The 19588-nt window shown below is 38.7% G+C and overlaps 2 protein-coding genes across 3 annotated transcripts in view; one reads left to right on the top strand and one right to left on the bottom strand.

Moving 5' to 3' along the window:
• Positions 1 to 12282, top strand: part of oc90 (otoconin 90) — a 49994-nt gene extending 37712 nt beyond the window's left edge. The window contains exons 21-22 of the mRNA XM_044367674.1: positions 2542 to 2601; positions 11575 to 12282. Coding sequence (XP_044223609.1) covers positions 2542 to 2564 — 23 coding nt within the window. The 3' untranslated portion in view covers positions 2565 to 2601; positions 11575 to 12282. The remainder of the gene's footprint in view (positions 1 to 2541; positions 2602 to 11574) is intronic.
• The window catches only part of efr3a (EFR3 homolog A (S. cerevisiae)), a 156020-nt gene that overhangs the window by 8962 nt on the left and 127470 nt on the right, over positions 1 to 19588 (bottom strand). For both annotated transcript variants that reach the window (XM_044367676.1, XM_044367677.1), the window contains exons 14-23: positions 18422 to 18594; positions 16860 to 16935; positions 12831 to 12992; positions 8138 to 8269; positions 7695 to 7762; positions 5702 to 5829; positions 1902 to 1987; positions 1023 to 1071; positions 349 to 452; positions 173 to 222 (exon numbers count right to left, since the gene is read on the bottom strand). In XM_044367676.1, the coding sequence (XP_044223611.1) occupies positions 173 to 222; positions 349 to 452; positions 1023 to 1071; positions 1902 to 1987; positions 5702 to 5829; positions 7695 to 7762; positions 8138 to 8269; positions 12831 to 12992; positions 16860 to 16935; positions 18422 to 18594 (1028 nt within the window). The remainder of the gene's footprint in view (positions 1 to 172; positions 223 to 348; positions 453 to 1022; positions 1072 to 1901; positions 1988 to 5701; positions 5830 to 7694; positions 7763 to 8137; positions 8270 to 12830; positions 12993 to 16859; positions 16936 to 18421; positions 18595 to 19588) is intronic.

The raw sequence follows: 19588 nt of genomic DNA, 5'->3' as shown, positions 1-19588 counted from the left end.
CTTCAGAAACCAACGGTTGACGTCACGGTAACTACGTCCATATTTTTATACAGTCTATGGTAATGACTCGTTATGATTTAGACATTTTACACATTGTGCAAAAACAAAAATTCAAATAATCATCAAATAATTTGAACGCTACTTGTAACTTAGTTGGCTGTTAGTGACTTACCGAATCGTGAGTTCGAAGATTTGTGCCAGCCGGTCGTGTAACATGTTCGCCTGAAGAAACACAACGTTCAAAGTGAGCAAGAGTTAATAAATCATATTAATCTAAAGTTTAATTCCTGAGCTTCACTCTCTTTAACGACACCAGGTTTATTTTCGCTTCCTTTTATGTCCTCTCACCTTGGACTCGCAGTGGGCGGCGATCTCCTCAAACGGAGCTTTCTGGAATTTCTCCATCACCTGACGCCTCTTCTCCCTCTCCTGCTCCTCCAGACCAGTGGTATCTGCAAACCAGTCAGAGTTACACCTCCACTTCTCATTTTAAAACACCCACAGTGAGACGGTTACTAAATCAAGCTGCTGTTACCTTCAGATAAATAAGTTTGTCCTAATAAAGACCAATAAAAGTTTTTAAACTGACTTCCTGTCTGTCAAAGAAGTGATTTTAAAATACTGCAGCTGGTTTATGAAGCATTACAGCAAATTACATTTCTGATCTGCTGCTACGTTATGAAGCGACAGACCTCTCAGAGTGTCTGGGACAAGACTCAAAGCTTAAGACTTCTCTGTTTGCCTTCGGTTAAAGTAATTCTGGGATGATTTATTCACATCTCACATTGAACACAGTGATTTTTACATTTAATGTGGATGTTTTGAGTTTTTTCGGCTGCTTTTCGGGGAGGTAAAAGTACAGAGGAAGGTGAGGAGAGACTTAAAATAAAAGTTTACTGTCGCAAAAACTTTGAAGTCCAACTGATTCAGATAGTTACGTTCTCACATACAGCTCCTCTGTGTAATGTCTAGATAAGTTCAGGGTCGCACTGCATGTGTGTGAAAGGGACTTTTGATCTTACCGATGGCCTTCTTCAGGGTCTCAAACGTGATCTCCTCAGCCAGCTGCGACTGCAGAGATAAAAACACACACAAGGATCAAACAAACATTTTCCAGAAAATGTGATTTCTGCTGTAAATCATGACGAGCTTTACTACAACTATTGAGAAAACAGAAGTTCAGCTGTAAACTAAAGAGGTTATAATTAACTTCTTTTGGTTATATTGACAGAATAAAAAAGGTGGAACTCAACAGTGAAGCACCTGGACGGTATAGAGCGTGCATACGAGTGTTTAGGTGCATTTTGGATTGAATAAGTTAATAATGATCTTTATGAGATGAAGTATTGAGTGAATACTTGGTTCCCTGCAGCAGTGAACTAACAAACACTGCAGCACTTTACAAAAAAAGTCTCTGTGGTCTGTTTCATTTTCACAGTGTTTAGGAGAAGGGTGTGTTTCCTCTGTACGAGCGCTGCAGCTGCTGGAGACACAACGGTTTCCTCCCCTCGTACTCCATCACACACACACACACACACACACACACACACACACACACACACACATACACATACACATACACATACACATACACATACACATACATACAGCTGTTTCTACTACAAACACTGAAGCAGAGATGTTGGTCTTTAACTTCATTCTTCTCATACAGTCAGAAGATGCTTCAAGAGGAATGCAGCTTCACTCTTATATCTCACATTGCAGTTCAGAGCATTAAAGTAGGAGCCTAAAAACAGAGCCACCCTTTCGATTTATTGAATTGAGAGTCAGTTTCCCAAAGATTCCCGCCTCTACAGGAAAGCTACATCAGTATTGTTGTTCCTGGTAGAGAACCTTTCAAAATCAGAAATATCTTGGGTAACAGTGTGTTTAAAACTGACCTTGTCTGGGAGGCTGTTGGACAGGATGTCCACTTGGAGAGAGATTGTGTCCACAAAACTCTTCCTCCTGGTCAGGCGGTCTTCATCTACAGGACGAGAGACAGTTAGAGAACAGGTTAGACCTTTATGAACCGCGACACACATCTCAAGAGTTTATCAGCAGCATAAAGAAGTCAGAATGATAATTTTATAAAGGCCATAAGGGTCATTTTAACAGCCTACTCTGTTGTTTCAGTATGAGGACGTCTTGTTTAGTCCTTGGAGGCTACTTGATAACAGCAGTGACATCTCTACTCTCACACACCAAACTCCATTTTCCAAAACAGCCAGATTTAGATTCTATTTTGATGTAAAACTTAGTTTAATACCACGAGGAACAACATCCGTCTGATCAAGGAGAGCGATAAACTTCCTCCAGTACCTCGTCCCCGAGGACGCCCGCCTCGACTCGGCCGCCTCAAACACATCTGTATTCATCCGCACTACACCGGTGAGAATAAAAACCTCAACTCGAGAGCGTCAAGGTCACCCGATAAGAATCAGCATAGTAACAGATGAGATGAGGTGTGTAAACAGACAAAACACTTGATAATTGTTGTTTGCGTGAGTCAGAGTGACCTTTGTTGTGCACTTTGAACAGGTGTGACTCAGCAGCCGGTCTGAAGGCGCCAATGAGGAAACTGATCTGAATAGACAAGAGGTGAGAGACCCAGAGAGATGTGAGGTTTCATTTCTATTATTAGTTTGGCATTTGGCTCACATTATTATCTGGGAATGTACCAAAATAATCCTGAATATTAGGATCATTGACATAAGAAGAAACCAGCAGCACAGATCAGAAAAGTCAATAAAGAGAAGTTAACTTTTGTTTTGCTTCCTGGAAACAAAGTCAGAAAGCATCATGGAGGTTTACTGAGGGCTGTATATGTATGTTTGTCAGTTTGATAACATGATAAAGGCTTTAAGCTGATTTCTTTCCAAATGGAGCTTACTGTGACACACAATATTATATACCTGCCAATGTTCACGTTCATTACACAACCCCTCACATAAACATTTTTGATAACGTTCTCTTAAATTGAGTAATACTCGTCTCTACTCTCTGGTGGACAAACATCTGATCTTTGTATTTGGCTTAAACCCAACAGACCCGATCTGTGACTGTGCTGTTAATTAGCCCCTTAATTGACATGCTTTGGTCCCGTCCATCGTTACGTGGTTTCTAGTCTGAAACGTGAACAAAACACGCCAAATAACAGCAACGTCCAACCAGTTCCATTCCAGCCAGGGACCTTTGTTGCATGTCATACCATCTCTCTCTCTCGTCTACGTCTTCGCTGCTCACTGTCCAATAAAGGCAAAAATGCCAAAAAAAAACAACCTTTAAGTTTTTAAACTTATACAGTCTAAATAGAGGTCGTCTGTCCCTCCAACCAACTCCCTATGGATTAAAGACACCTTTCATTGTGCAGCTCTTGAATGTATCAGATTTATTTTAAAAGGCACCTTTACAAAAGCTGGCGACTCTTTTTTTACTTGAGAGATGAGAACTTCAGAAACACTTGTAGTATGAAGAACAACTTTATTAGTTGACCGACGCGTTTCGGCTCGTGGCCTTCATCAGGGTCATCATAAAACACCTTACAAACAACATTTAAATAAAGGAAGTTGGGTAAAAAAAAAAGTTAAATAAAATATAAAAGACAACCAATCATATACATCCAGACACATATCAGCCAATGGGGCGTCTACAGAGATGGGTTGGATATATGGTCATGTGACTTCAGGCCAATTGTTGTCCAAGAAGGGACATGGGTGACGCCATATTTGGTCCATTAACTAGAAAGGTGCAACTAGGGGATGGTACTTGAGTTTTTGTTAATCCAAAAATGTGCCTATTAGATACATTAGAAACACTTTGATTAGGATAATAACAATAATAATAACAATAATAATAATAATAATAATAATAATAATAATAATAATAATAATAGTAATAATAATAATAATAGTAATAGTAAAGATAAAAGGCTTTATAAAGTGCTGTGTATAGAGAGAGCAGAACCTTCCCACCTTCACCAGGCCGCTGACCGCACCTGCTTGTACTCCTGTTCATTATGTAACTGCTATAAGTTATACATATATATATATATATATATTATATCTGCACATTTAAACCAACAGTCTGTCTGATCCCCTTAAAGTTACTCTGCTGGACGATGCTTTACTAGGTTGGTAAATTTGTCTTTTTATTATTTTTATCCCCGCCCTCCCGCATGTGTACTAATTATGTTTACTCATACCTGTGAATGGGCTTGTTTTACTGATCATTTAGTTTTATTGTTCATGTTATGAAGACTAGAGACCACTTTGTGGAAGCTGACGAGATCCAAATAAAGAATAAAGCAGCTGCGTTGAGCTCTAACAGATGTTATGCACCAAATGGCAGGTTGTTGACGAGGTTTTCTTATTTATTCTCTGATGGATTAATGACTACAAATAACTTCCTACATTAAAAGCACTAAACAACAACAAAAACAGACTATTACAATACTCATAATCTATATATTTATCTACATGTAGTACTTGTACTCACCGTTAACGTGTCCAAAAGCAATGCAAGCAAAACAGGTTGTAAAAATGATCAAAACCATTCAGTTTCAGCTACACACTGTACTTATCAACAGGAAATATGACTAGAACAATTAAATCTCTAAAATCGGTGGACAGACTGACGTCAGGGTTTCTGGATCTACATTTCAACACCACCGGTACGAACCAAACTAACCCAACTACTACGGCAGGAGATCAGGTTCACAGTTTCTATGCTCGCTGGTTACCTCTGGAGCTCTGCTTGCACCTGTGGAGGATTTTTCCTACTGTGTAAAGCACTGATGTTTACATGAAAGCACGACAGAGGAAAGAAAACAGAAGCACAGTGTTTGTTAAAGTAAAAACGAGTCAATTAGCGGACAGATTTCTCATCCTGTTAGTTGATTCAGTGAAAAAAAGGAAAACAAATTGTTGTCTGGATTTTCTAATAACTCTCAGATCCTCAGAAAGATCAAATAATAACGACCTTAAATCTAGACTCAAAAAAAGGAAGAAGCTGAATCTTGAGGATGAATTGTTATTGGAGGGGAAACTTTTTTTTTGTACAAACATGAAACCTTACAGACGTTCATGTTGTTCCGAGATGAAATATTCTTTTATACTGCGAGCGAAGACGACAGCGACTGTGACAACGTTCGGGTTTAATAAAGCTGATCACACAATGGGTTTTTAAAAAGTTTTATTTTCTGTTCACTGAATGATTCCTTAAGCTGTTAATCCTTCAAAGCCTGAGCAGTTAAATCTTTACAGAGTGCCACTAGTTCTTCAGGGCACCGACAGCTCCAAACGCAGCGAAACAGAAATGTTAAAACACTGCACCAAAGGACAACAATCTCCATGTTAAATCCCTCAATCTGACTCCGCTCTTAACCTCTTAAACTCTTTTTGGCTTTAATCTTTCTTTAAGTTTCTTACATTGGAAAGAAAAACAGCTGAACCATTCCATCAAATATCATCTATCATATCTGTTTTCATGGTTTCTTAGGAAACTTTGGGATCCGATGGACATTGGATTTGGATTTTTTTCCTGTTGTTTAATGTCTTAAACTTTAAAGATGCAAAACAACAATTCAAGTTCAACTTGTTTCAACTGTTGAAATTAGTAGAAATATAAAGATTCTCTGCTTCATCTATAAAATCCTGTCAGATGTTTTAACTTCATTTGGAGAAGCTGAAGCTGGTCGTACCTGTGACCTGGGGAACGTAGGGGATGGAAAGTCTCTCTGCGTTGTATCCCGGTCCGGCCAGACACTCCGCCATGTCGGCCGTCTGGAAGTACAGCGGTCTGTCCTCCTTGTCCAAAGATTCAGGGACTCTGGGAGGGTGAGATGGAAAAACTAAGATAGCCATCCAATTCCTTTAACAAATTCTTCTCCAGTAAAACGTATTCGGATGGTTTGGTGGCGAATTTTGATTGAATAACGCAGAGCTGAGCTAACTGTGACGCTCTCAAAGTCCAAATTTAGTATTTTAAACCGCTGTATCTGTCTCTGTATAGAGTGATATCACAAAAGGGGCTTTAAAAATCAAAAAATAGACGCTGGTTCTTCTAATCTGATTATCAGGTTTTATCAGCAAATGTTTGGGGATTTTGGAGCTGGAGGTGGAAGGACTGCAGGGTTCGTTCACACTGAGCATGTTTGGATCTTTATTAAACCGTTTAGCGTCTCTGTTTTTGGTTCAACACTGGTGCTGCCACATAACAAAACCAATATACTGGAAAACTTGCCCCAGGTGTGACAAAAGAAAAGAAAATGCACAATATGGCCAAAAGTGACAAACCTGTTCACATACTTTTGTGTATTTTTGGTCCGAGGCTTCTAATGAGGAGAAATCTTGATGCTGCAGCATAAAATATTCCTGATATTCCTAATATTTTGTTCTTGTGGCCATAAACCTGAAGTAAACAATGAAAACTTAACCTGCTACTGAACCTCAGACTGCAGCTTCCCAGAAAGGTTTCAGACTGTGGTTGTATTGAGTTGTATTGAGTGATTGTTAATATGTGTACAGGGAGTGAATTTTAAGCAGGATGGACCTGAAAGAGATCCGGATGAATGATGGGAGATCATTGGAGAGAGAAGAGATTTGAGGGTTTAACAGACTTCACATCCCTGTCATTCTAAAAATCTTGCCTTTGGCTTTGAGCTTTCATGTTTTTATGAGTTTCTTTCTTCTTAATTTAAGAACTAAGACTCCAAAAATCTCACCTCAGGCTGAACACACAAGCACCAGCGAATATCTCCTTTAGATCTGAGATATTTTTATAAAATATTTAAATAGTTCTTTTCACAGGCAGGACTACAATACACACTACAATAGTGGAATGAGAGCAACTCAACTAGTGAACATTTGGAATAAAGACCTCTCACAAACACAACTCAGGCAAAACAAAAAAGAAAAAATAAATGTCTGTGTAGTTTTTAGCAGCAGGAATAAGATACATGCCATAATTTATGATGTATTTATGTTGAATTTATTATATTTGTTGATTATATATCTATATTTTACTCAAAATAACTAGTAACTAAAGCTCTCAAATAAATGTAGTGGATTAAAAAGGAAAAATTATTCCCTCTGAAAGGAAGCGGACTGGACATACAGTATAAAATCTCCAAATTGTACTTTGTGCTTAAATACAACTTATATAGATATTTGTACTCGAGAAAATGTAATTAGCTAATCTTCACTACTGATAATTGGATCCAATGTTTAAAAAAAGAGTGTTTACTGGAGCTTTAATGTAAAATTTGAGCATGTTCTTTGTGCTTTAAAGGGGAACTCTACAGATTTTCTATTTAAGTGTGTACTTCCAGGTATTCTATGTGTAAAAAGTAGTAGAAATCCTATCCCATTAATTTCTATGACAATTGTTCAGTGGTGCATGAAGACCAAAAAAGTCTGCCATGTTTTTCAGTTTACTGTTACAAGACTATGAAAACCAGCAGGGCATGATATGTTTTTTTAGGTTTGTAGTTAGTCGTGGCCTTACAGGATTACATTCTGTTATCCAAAGTGTCCTGTTACCCTAAAACATTCGCCTGGTCCATTATTTTCTACAAATGAATCTCTTCAAATCTGCCTTAAACAAGCAACACTGTTTTATGTCTCAAAAGCAGTTCTCTCTGTCTGAGAAGTAGTTGGAGAAGAAGTTAAATCCAATGAATTAAGGACACTTACGGACACTTGTCCCTGAAGATGTGCTCTGGGAGAAGGTACGGAGCGTCCAGGTTCCTCAACTCGATCACCTAAAGGTCCAATATGAAGGTAGAGTGGCAGAGAACAAAAATAAATGGCAAATATAATACAATAGTACACATTTTTCACTGTACGTCTCCCACTTAATTAAAGGAGAATGACAGTAACTGTACAGCTGAATCTCTGGGTTTAGTAGCCAAATACAGCAGTGCATCATCGGTATATTAATAGACTGGAAGTATTCAGTCTACAATTTATTTGATAAAGAAAGAGCACGTTCCAAAGTGATCTCTAACATCTTTCAAGGGTTCAAGAATAATGAAGCTTCCTTGACACTTAAAATGACCCCATCAACAGACCTTCGGTGTGTTAAAAGAGGACATTTTGTTACATGACATTAAAGAATGAATGAGTCGATGACATACCTTGCTGACATGTTGACAGAAAGGCGGGTTGGCGATCATCTGGCTAAGGAAGTTAAGATATGCTGCCACTAACGCCATGATGCCACAGCGAATGAAAATCGGCATGTTCTCCTCGTTGGCCAGAGCCATGTCCTAGAAAAAAAACAGTCATACATCAAAAAAAAATGCACCACATTCACAATAAGAAACCATTGTATGCACTCTAATAAAGATAATGTTTTTGAGAGTGAAATTTTATCCTTTAACTGCCTATACTTTGTATTATTGGAGAGTAATATCAGTGACTCAATGTGATCACTTCTTGACACTAAAAAGTAGCAATTTTTGGGTCCATTGGAGACAATGAAAAACATGGCCACTAAGTGCTTTTTTTGTCCAATATCTCAAAAATGATAAATGTTAACAACATTAAATTTGGTACACCGGGTCTCTACATGATTGGCATCAGCCTATTAAAAAATGGCACCAATAGCGCCATCTTATGGCCAGTTATAGATTTGAAGTTTTTGGCAAATAATTCTTGAACCCTGAGGCGTAGAAAAAAAATTCTGTAGGATCAATATGAAAATTTCATAAAGTGGTCACACCCATTTCTGCCTACTAGATATTCAGCCCTTTTTTTGGTAAAACACATTTTTCACTTCCTATTCTCCATATATCATTTAATGTTCACCATCCTGGACACAACAGGGACATCCAAAATCCCAAATTTCCAATAGTCCTTACCATTTTCCTACAATTGGCTATCAAAGTCGAGTATGTGGGATCGATGGGAATAAATGGCTATAACTCTTTCAAGTTCCATTTCAACCACTATTAGGTTACATGTACACATACAGTAAAACCACCAAGCAAACCTCTAAAATTCCATGCAATTTCACATCTAGGAGGCGCTACGGTAAACGTAAATATTCATATTACTGCATCATGTCTTTAAATTACAGACATGAAACTTGATGCACAGACACCCCCTCTCCATCTGTTCCACATATTGACACAGGTGATCAAGAAGTATGTTTCGTTTACACTGTAAATATGGATGTTTTTAATCAGTTTAATTACATTTAATTAAAGAGTTTCTTGGCAACACTTTGACTTGAAACTTCACAGCTGTATTTAATTCTGGTCCTCCCAATACTTCCAGCTCACTGTTGATGTTTTGCAACTCAACTATGAACTGTCTTGAGTTTCAAAACATTAACAGTGAACTGGGAGGACATTTTCTGACAAGGGGGAGCAGAGACAAAAGTTTTTTAAAAAGTATGTGCTATTTAAGTCTTTGTAGAATCTACAAATAAAGCAAGCTAATTGTTTACCTGTATAATAAAACTTGGGTTAAAGAAAGAAGTGTGTAAACAAAAGCAGATTAGATGATTAGATATTTAAATGTGAGAGTGCAACGCTATTAACTCCACATTATTTCCCATCATGACCCCGGAAACACATTACAAGCAATGAAGACAAGCAGCACCATCATATTCAGTGCTTCCGTGCTTGCTGTGTCATCCCAGGGTCATTACCATGACAACGACCTTTTCACTGACAGCGTGAGAACACAATCAAACAGCAGATGCTACCGCTGAGGACCCAGAGGCAATCATCCTGAGCTCTGCAGACCTTGTAGTTCAGATTTGATGAGTATCGTAACGCCGGTGACACAGTCGCACACACACAGGTGACACCTGACTGATTAAAAACCGTATCACATGCATTTCCATATGGTTGTTTACATCCTAAAATGTCAATGCAATGTAATTTATGTTGGAACAAGACTAACAGTACATTCACATATACGGATGCAAAGTAGTCAGCAGTCTCTGGCCTCTCATGAATTTGTAGTTGTGTGTGGGTGTGTGTTGCATTGTGCATGTAAATTACAGCCTCTGCTATGACTGGACGGTTGTTTTCTGACATGGGTGCCATACTAATGAACCAACAATGTCGTTTGTTTTCACTGTTGTGCATTTTTTAAGCTCGTTAAGCTGTAGAGAAGCCGGGGGGTCGTGAAGATCAGCTTTTCCAAGAAAGTACGATCGAAGAAAGAACGAATTAAAAAGTCAACCTCATGGTGGCGCTGGAGGAAAAGTCAGCAGGATCCATCCTCTGAGGAACATGAATGTCTGTACAAGACTTCATAGCAATCCATAATAGTTGTTATGGTCCAAAATGGTGGACTGAGTGACAGACATCTCTAGAGTCATGTTGCTAGCATGGCTCAAACCCAAAACTGCATTGAATACAGGGATTTGTAACCATAAATGTGCTATTGGCAACATTTAATGAGCATAAACATGATGTGAGGAAAAATTCAGATTTATGGGCATAAAGGTGGAGGGAACAGACAGGTTGTCGCTCCAGAGAGAAGCTTTTTGAATTGATTGATTGTTGAATACTCCAACATATTTTAATTGAGGGTTTTTCCTTGAAATGTTTTTTTTTTTGGAAAGATCCACCAGAGGACTAAAGACTCTTCTCAACTGATTGTTTATTTTCTTGTGGTGCTACTGTGACTTGTTTTCAAGGGCTTCTTCTTCCTGATCTCATTGCCTGTTTATTATTATGCCAGATGTATCTTGTCGACTAATCAGTCTGATGCCTTTGTGTTTCCACCACCTGCATGTGGTTTATTATATCTAATAATTAGCAAGCTGAGGGAGCATTAAATAATATTTTCTGCAGGCTTTTCGGTTTGTCTTATGGCCTTATTTAATAAGTTTAGATCACAGAAACGCCAATCAGACAAAGAATATAAGAAAAGAAAAACAACATAAATGAAATTAAAAAAAAAGACAAAGACAGAGAACAAAAATATAACAATACCGACAATAACCAAAGTAATATTATGTATTGTTTTTGAAGTTGTAGCACCCGTACATGACCCAGGAAAGACACGGCATGTTGAGCATGTGTCTTATTTTTTGTCACCAACTTATGATTTCTTTTCCTCCATTTAGTTTGGTGAGTATAAAAATGCAGACAAGTTGTATCAACATCAGTAAAGAAAGAATATATACAGTAAATAAATACCTACATTTATGTTTATCATGATACCAGTGAAATGATAAAGTACTAGTTGATCCTCTGGAGGATACATGTATGAATCATCTGAAAACATCTGATGTTTTCTAGACTTTTACTCTCAATGATAAGACTCTAAAGGGTTAAAGATACCCGGTGAGAGTACACATACTACTACAAATGTGTGTGTATCGATGTGTGTGTGTTTGCCTCTTGTCTACAACGCCGTGACATTCAGAAATGATAAGATCTCAGCGTGATACATAAACAAACAAGCAGCTGGTGTGTGCGGCGTTGGTCGGAGCGTGTGTGCGTGTGTGTGTGTGTGCGGCGTTGGTCGGAGCGTGTGTGCGTGTGCGTGTGTGTGTGTGTGTGCAGACCGTTTTTTCACACCTCTCTTCTTTCTGTCTCACATGTTGGAGGTTTTATCGGACCTGCGTGCCGACCGAAGTCGTCTAACGACATTAAGGACTCGACCGCTGACGACGACAGCACAGCTACTCGTCAACGACGGCTAACGGACGCTTGTGACACCGCGGATACACACGAACATCACAACGAGGATACTTGAGATTTAAACACCGTGAAGCTCTCAGAAACTTTACATAAGTTCAGTTTGTGCTTCTGCTGCTTCTTAATTACTTTCCATCTTTTCCTGTTTATTTCTTCATTTATATAAGTTCCTACAATAAAAGTGTAAATAGCTGCTCTTCTTTCCCAGGACTCATATTCATTAACTTTTAGCTTTTATGTATTCTGCACCTTCTGCAACTTGATTTAAAATTGAAATATTTGGTTCCTCTTCAAGAATTTAAATCACTGCTGTTTCCTCAACTGGCTGTTTTTAGGGATCATTTAGATCTTAATGTTTTGGTTTATCTTGACAGCTGCTGGGTTGTTTTTTTAAGAGATTTTAAATTGTCTACAGGATGTGATATTTTATGAGTGCGGTGTTGTCATTGTGATGTATTTTTTGAGATGTATTTGTGTTTTATCTGTTTTATTGTTGTTGCTGCTTATCTTAGTCAGAGTGCTCCTTGAAAAGAACATTTGTAATCCATTTTCTTCTTCTTCTGTCTTCTTTCTGTTTGTCAAATCTTTCCCTGAATACATTTTACTGCTAATAACTTGTTTGGTTTGACTTTTTTCTCCCCATTAGAATAATGTGAATGCAGGACTTGTAAAGAGCATCTTTACTTTGTGGTGTTTCTACTTTCACAGAAGCAAATGACTGTTTCCACTCACTGATTAATTCACAATGTCCTCCTCTGTTTATGATTTCTTTAGAGCTTCAGTGTGTTCTTTTTGTCTGATGACAATTTTATATTGTTTATACCTCATAACTTTGGAGGCGTCCTGGTATAAAACCCTCTGGTTGAATCACCTCCTCTCTCTTTCTCTCTTTTCCTTTCTGCATCTCTGAACTGTTTAATAAAGGTAAAACACCAAGAACCTGAGCAGTGAAAGAGGTTTTCCTGGCTGTAATCATTCCTCCTGTTCATACTGGATGTTAAAAGATCCTTCAAATGTGCTTTCAATGGAAGTGATGGAGGCCAAGGTCATTATGAAGGGTGATGGTCAGTATGAACAGGAGGAATGATTACAGCAAGAAAAACATGTTTCACTCTTCATTTGGGCTCCTGACTGTTGGTTTAAGATCAGTGAACGAGGTTACCTGCAGAGCGATGGCGAGCCGGATGAGGTCGATGACCACTTCCTCGTTGGCCAGCTCGATGGTCATAATGGCCAGAGTGGTGAAGAGCAGCTCGAAGTTTTTATGGACGTTGTCTTCCTCTTTGCAGCCCAGATAGATGTGACGATAGAGCTGCTGGCCATGCTGGAGGAGAGAGAGGGAAGGAAACAAATACGGATTGTTACTAAGGAGCTATTGTACATCTGGCAAATCAATTAAAAAAATAAACAAACAGGTGAAGGTTGATGTGCCGAAACAGCTGATTAAGACCCTGCTTTCCTTTAACTGAGTCGTCTGATGGTTTGAAGTCAACTGAAAGTAGTTATTGTTTGTGTGACGCTGCAGTCAGACCTGCCTTCATCATCATCAGCTATGATCTTCTCATCGCAGCTTCAAGCAGCTCCCTCAGAGATGGAGGCTTTGAACGTGCCCCCCCCCCCCCCCACAATAAAAACAAGAACTTTGACAAAATGTTTTATGTTTTTCATCAACAAATAAAACGAGCTGCAGCGTCTGTGGATTTACATTCACTGTAGCTGCTGATTAGTAAAAATCTCCTCCAGCAGCCAATCATCATATCTCTTGTTCAGGAGCCGATTTAGGTCCCGATCAGACAGAGTGAAGCGTTTTGCTCGCTGAGTTTCTGCTCAAGCGTTACAGATTTATGGACTAAATTCATCTACAAACCACTGAGAGTAAAACAAGAAGCAGCAAGATAACAGCTGATAAACTGTGAAAACATTCAGGCAGCACAGCAACGCTCACATTATCATTAGAGCAGAGTCACACGAACACCGTGTGTGTGTGTGTGTGTCAACAAGGAAACCTTTTACACTAACCTGTAACCATGGTAACTGTACACAACTAAGATAAGATGGCGACAGCTGGAACCTCAAAAATGCTTAGAAGACATAAAAATTAAAGGTGCACGATGAAAACAAGACTAGAACATCTTTAGTGATTAAAACTAACAGAAATCAAATAGCAACAATTTGACTGAAACTAATTTTCATCAGAAGACTAAATTAGGTGCCAAAATTAACACCTCACATATATATAGTTTCATTTTTATCTTTTCAGTAATTTCCTAAAACAACTGCAGTTTTTAACAAACAGGAGGAAACGGTGCATTAGTTGGGGACTATTTTCAGCAGCGGATGAATCCACATTTGGTGCTCTAGTGAGTGTTTCTGGCAGCAGGACGGTGTGTGTGTGTGTGTGTGTGTGTGTGTGTGTGTGTGTATGTGTGTGTGTGTATGTGTGTGTGTGTGTTCATGGTGATGAAGGAACATGTCACCCAGTTCAGCCGTGTGTCTCACGAATAAGGTTTATCACAAAACTTGTTAGTAAATCAATGAATTGTTCCTCAGATTTATCTCTGAACAATAAAAATATTTAAATATATTTTCCATTTTTCTGCTTCTACTGCTATTGTTGTTCGTTTTTTGTCTTGGAAACATCGTGGAACTAAATTAGATCTGAAACTATTGGTTTAATAATAAATTAGGCATCAACAGAAAAATAATTGGCAACTATTTTGATCATTAAACTAAAAATAAACTAACAGACAAACTTTCTCCAGTTATTCTCTTTGCTGCTTTTCTTTGTCTTCTGTGATAATAAACCTGATTATATTTTGGGTTTTAGGATGTTTCGGATGCATTATTTTTATTTTACATTTTATAGACCAAAAAGAAAAACAGTTTAATTGAGAAAATAATCAGCAGATTAATAATGAAAATAACTGTCAGCCCTGTTTCTGACTGTATAACACTTAAAACAGCTCCGCTCCTCATCATATAAATGAAAATGTTACGGTGCTATAAAATGCAAATGAAAATGCCACAGTGGCGTCCGCTGAAAAGATTAATCTCATTCACTCTGAATCAGCCTAAAAATAACCGGCCGCGTCGCAGCTCCTCCTCTTCATCAGATGAAATAAAGACGCAGGTTGTCGGGTCGTTTGCTTTGTTGCATTCATGAGTCTGATGGAAAGTGAAGGCCGCTGATTTCTATTCACCGCTTAATGAATTCAATCAGACGCCATTAATGACCTCTGACAGCCGATGAGAATTAATAACAGACGGGCCGGAGGACTGAACGATGATGTCGTGTCGGTTTCCAGCTCCGCGACTGTTCTTTCAGGTGTTTGACGTGCCGGTAAAAGGTCACAGTTTAGGTGTGATGATTCACAGGAGAACAACTTAAACTGTTTTTTTTTGGAAATGTCATGTGTTGTCAGGGTCAATAAATTCTGTGACCTCATTGGACGAGGATTTTGAAGCTTGTAAACGCAAAGAATACTCCACCGATTTAGCACTGCCCTCCTTTAACACTGTCGGACCATCAATGTATTATAAGAGCTGGATACCGGACTAAAAATGGCGCCCATTCAGTCCTATAGGAATTGCTCACCTGGTGCATACGCCAAAAAAAGTTTCCAGCGTCCGGGTTTGCTTCCGCGTTGTGCGGCCCACTGAATATGTGCAGTAGTGTTTCCCCGCTGGCTCCGCCCATAAGCTCCAGCTCGGCCCATAGACTTTACATTGTGATGACGTCACAGATTTTTAAATCGCTTTTCTCGGCTTGAGGAAAGTTTTACAAATATAAAACCTCCATGGATCAAAAGTTCATAATAGAAAGAGTCATAATTGACGTCGTTTGCAGTTCGAGGAGTCCTGTCAACAGTTTTACAGGCGTCTCTTTTACAATGGAGGTCTATGGTGGAAAATCCTTTTTGGGCCGCAGGAGGATTTTTCGCTGCAATACCGCCAGTGGCCACTGGGAAAAACTGGCTGCAGGGCTGAGCTGCGGCACCCTATCCAGCTCTTATTATACATCCATGTGTCAGACTTGTCATTTTTACTCCACGCGTTTTTCTCCTTTGTCACAAGCAGATGCCTACATTACCCACAATCCACTGCTGTCACAGTTCTGCTGTGTTATGCTAGTAGCGGCTAACGTAGCCTGCAGCTGCGAGCCTCCAGCAGAGACGAGGAGGTCTGATAACTTCTCTCTGACTCCGCATCACCAGATCTTTTTTCATTTTTCAAACTTGTAGTCTTCAATCCCGACGGACGACAGATCACTTCAGATAATTTATCAGATTTCACAGCAGCAGCAGCTCCGTCTGGAGACACAAAACGCTTTTATTCTCCTTTTATCACAGAGAACACCTGGAAACTCACGCTGAGGTGGAAAATCACTGGAGTTCCCCTTTAAATAAGAAAAATAAAACGTTTCTCCCGACAACAGCAACATGATATCTGTCACATAAATGCCCCGAAAAACAATTAAGCATCTAAAGAAACTGATCTTCTGTGTTTGGGAATAAATTCCTCACAGTTCAGAGCAGAAACACAGAAAATAAATAAGATTCAACTAGACCTGAAAGCTCTTTTACAGATGAAGTAAATACTTAAATCTTACATTAAAAGCTCCAATAATTAATATTTTATGTAAACTTTGGATCCAATTTACAGCGATGAAGATGAAGTATCTCCAGTAGTTTTATTATTATAAGTACAATATTGACTCAATTACAACCCTTTTAATCTTCTTTATACATCCTCTCATTGACATTTCAGAATTGTACTTTTTATTCTACTATATTTATGAGCTTTAGTTATATTGAGCTTTAGTTATACTGAATAACATAATATATTTGTTGAAAACTACTTACAAACACCTGAAAACAGCCTTTGATGTGTAAAATCAGTCGACTTCCCCTTTAAAATGTGAGTTTTGCTGTTATTTCTACGTTTTGTTGCAGTCTTGAGACATTTTCCTGACAGATACCTGCAGTTGATTCATTTCTTCCTACTATGATTAAGATTATTTTTGTTTTTTTACTGATAATTTTTTATTTCTGTTGTAAACATGTAAAAGAGTCACAATGTGTTTCTAAATTAAAAGAGTTTGAGACTTTTCAATGAATGTTTTGATATTCTTTGATGTTTTAATCCACAGTAACTTCTGTAAATAAATAATAATTAATAATAATAAATCTACCTTTTTCATAAATGCGACGTCCTGCTTGGAAATCTTCTCTCTTTTAATCTTCAGTGCTGCGACGTTGGGAATGATTCTGTATCAAAGACAAAAACACTAAATCATAAATCAGTCCAGTCAACAAAAAGGAAACAAAAGAATCATGAACAGTCTTCTGCAGGACGTCTACAGCTTGTTTACATGTGAAACTGGTTCCTAATTAACTAAAACTATAGTCTGTATCTTACAAACGCAGGTGTCAAATTAGCAATATTAAAATGATTACAACCGACTGAACCACATGTAAATCATTCTGAACATTTTCTTACCACCAAAAAATTAATTTACTGTCATAACAAGAAAAATCAGTTTTCACTCTGAACATATAAATAATAACATGTTTAATGATCTCATAAGGAGAAAACACAAAGATTTCCTTATATCAACTATGTTTCCCCTGAAATATGTAATTAATCTGAAATAAAGGTTCAAGTTTCTTCTTCATTTTAAGCCATTAAACTTAGTTCTGTGTTGTATATATGAAGAGTTATTAGAGCCAGTGATCGCACAAATAAATCTATTTACCTGATAATATCTTCATAGACTATAATGTGCAACACTGACTGATAGTGAGATAAATACTATTCAGCTGTTTATGTTTTCTGCATGTTCTAGTTAGTGTCTAATAAAGCAGCTCAATGTGGTTTTATTCAGTTTATGTTTCTATTAACATTCATATCTTCATGTATTTATTGTCTTGTGTCATGAGTCTCTGTGTTGCATGTTTTAAGGATGTGTTTTATTAATATTATATATGTTCTGCATCAGTAACTTTGTTATTTCAATCTCATTCTCATTCATTCTGTTTTTAGGGTGAATCTGTAACGTCTGTCCAGAGACTACAGATGAAAAATAGCCTCTTGGCTAACGTAATGTTTATTAATGTGCACTGTCCCTGTTAAATAAACAAACAAATAAATAAACTTGTTTTATTTAATTGGATCTAATTTATGGACTTTGCCTTCTTTGCACGTCTGATTTTTTAAAAACCTTTTTATTGTTTTAATTCTTTTAAATATTTTCTGTCACTTCACTGCTGGTCATTGTGTTTTATCATATTATAAGACGTATAAACTCTGTGTTCTCGGTGTACAACAGTGTGTTTTGTGTCTGTCTGTCTGGTGTTACGTACATATAGAGATTATGTATCTATATTCTCTTTAAGGATATGTCTGGATATTCTTTATAATTTACTTATTATCAACAAATCTCATGTTTATTCCTCCTTTATTGTCCAAAAACTATTAAAAACACGTCAGTGAGCCTCATCGCTGCACTGGGTGACGTGTTCCTGTGATTTGTTGAAAATAAGAGACATATAGAAAATGATCCATCCTTTAATCTTCTGCTCTGTGATCTAACGAGGAACATTTATTATGATGTTGCAGTGATGCAGCTCACTGTTAATATCAATCAATCAATAAAGTTGTATTAGTATAGAAGCGTTCATACAGGTTAACGCTCTGCAGGTCGACTCGCACGTTAATAATAAGACGGTACAGGCTGACATGTGTACTTTGTACCTGATGCCGCGCAGTTTGGCACGGTTGTCATGGCGATCGATGATGTTGTGCAGGATCTCGAGCACCAGCTGCCTCAGCTCGCTGTCCTCCATCAGCGAGATGGAGAAGAGAGGATCCAGGAAGGGAGGCGGCAACGCAGCTGCCATGGACTTGGACTTAAAGCCGGAGGTTACCTGAGGTAGAGAGAGAGAGAGAGGCGGCGGCGGGGGGGGGGGGGGGGGGGGGGGAGGAGATTCTCTCAGCGTGATGCGATTAATCCACAGGGAGGGTCGTTGAGAAACACCGCTTCAACAGAGCTTAAAGGTTACGTTCACAAGCAGCTGAAAGTGTCCAAATGTTGACCTTTTCCCCCTCGTACGTGACTGTGATCTGATGATTTATGATCAGTGTGAACAGCGGGAGGGCTTAACCACTTCTGATTTGTAGCAAGCACATGCTACAGAAAACGCTTCCCGGGTCACGCGGTCGCTAATAACACAAATATGAGCTTTTATATCCCAGCGTTTCTTCTCTAAAAGGAGGAAGACACTGGACTGAGAGGGAATATTTGACGTTTCATATTCTCACATCTCTGCTTCAGTCTGAAAAACACATTTTTTGTTCTCTGTTGTTAAAATGCTGATCACAGCCTCCGTTTGATGAGAGTAGAGGCTGTTTGATTGGACGTCAGTGACATCACTGTCTTTACTGACGACTCGATGATGAAACATAAGAGTTTCATTCCTGAGGTTTGGTGCTGATAACAAAGAAAAGCATCAGAGCTAAAAGGCTGTGTGTTCCGTTTCCACTTCCTGTTGTCGCTCTCACCGTGTCTCTGGGTGGATTTTGTGCCGAGCGCCTTCAGTTTCATTCACACCTCACAGATGAAAACCAGCGAGTGATTCAGCTGCAGCCTTCAACCCCCGACTAGCAGCTCTAAAACATCTGTCTGTCTGCACAGTCACACTGACACCATAACTAACACACACACACACACACACACACACACTCCTGCTGCCCCCCCCCACCGCCCCCCTTCAAGCTCGACCCCATCTGCAGCTGCATGTGTTATAAATATTTTGACCTTTCACCCCTCCTCCAGCTGCATCGAGAAGCCAGGTGGTGGCGAGGAGGGGAGACGAGGACAGACAGACGCTGTAATAAATTGCTCTGTGAGCGTGCACGAGG

This window comes from Thunnus albacares, chromosome 12, assembly GCF_914725855.1.
Source record: "Thunnus albacares chromosome 12, fThuAlb1.1, whole genome shotgun sequence".
Classification (NCBI taxonomy): domain Eukaryota; kingdom Metazoa; phylum Chordata; class Actinopteri; order Scombriformes; family Scombridae; genus Thunnus; species Thunnus albacares.
The sequence above is the reverse complement of the archived record's forward strand: the minus strand, read 5'-3'. Positions and strand labels throughout refer to the sequence as shown.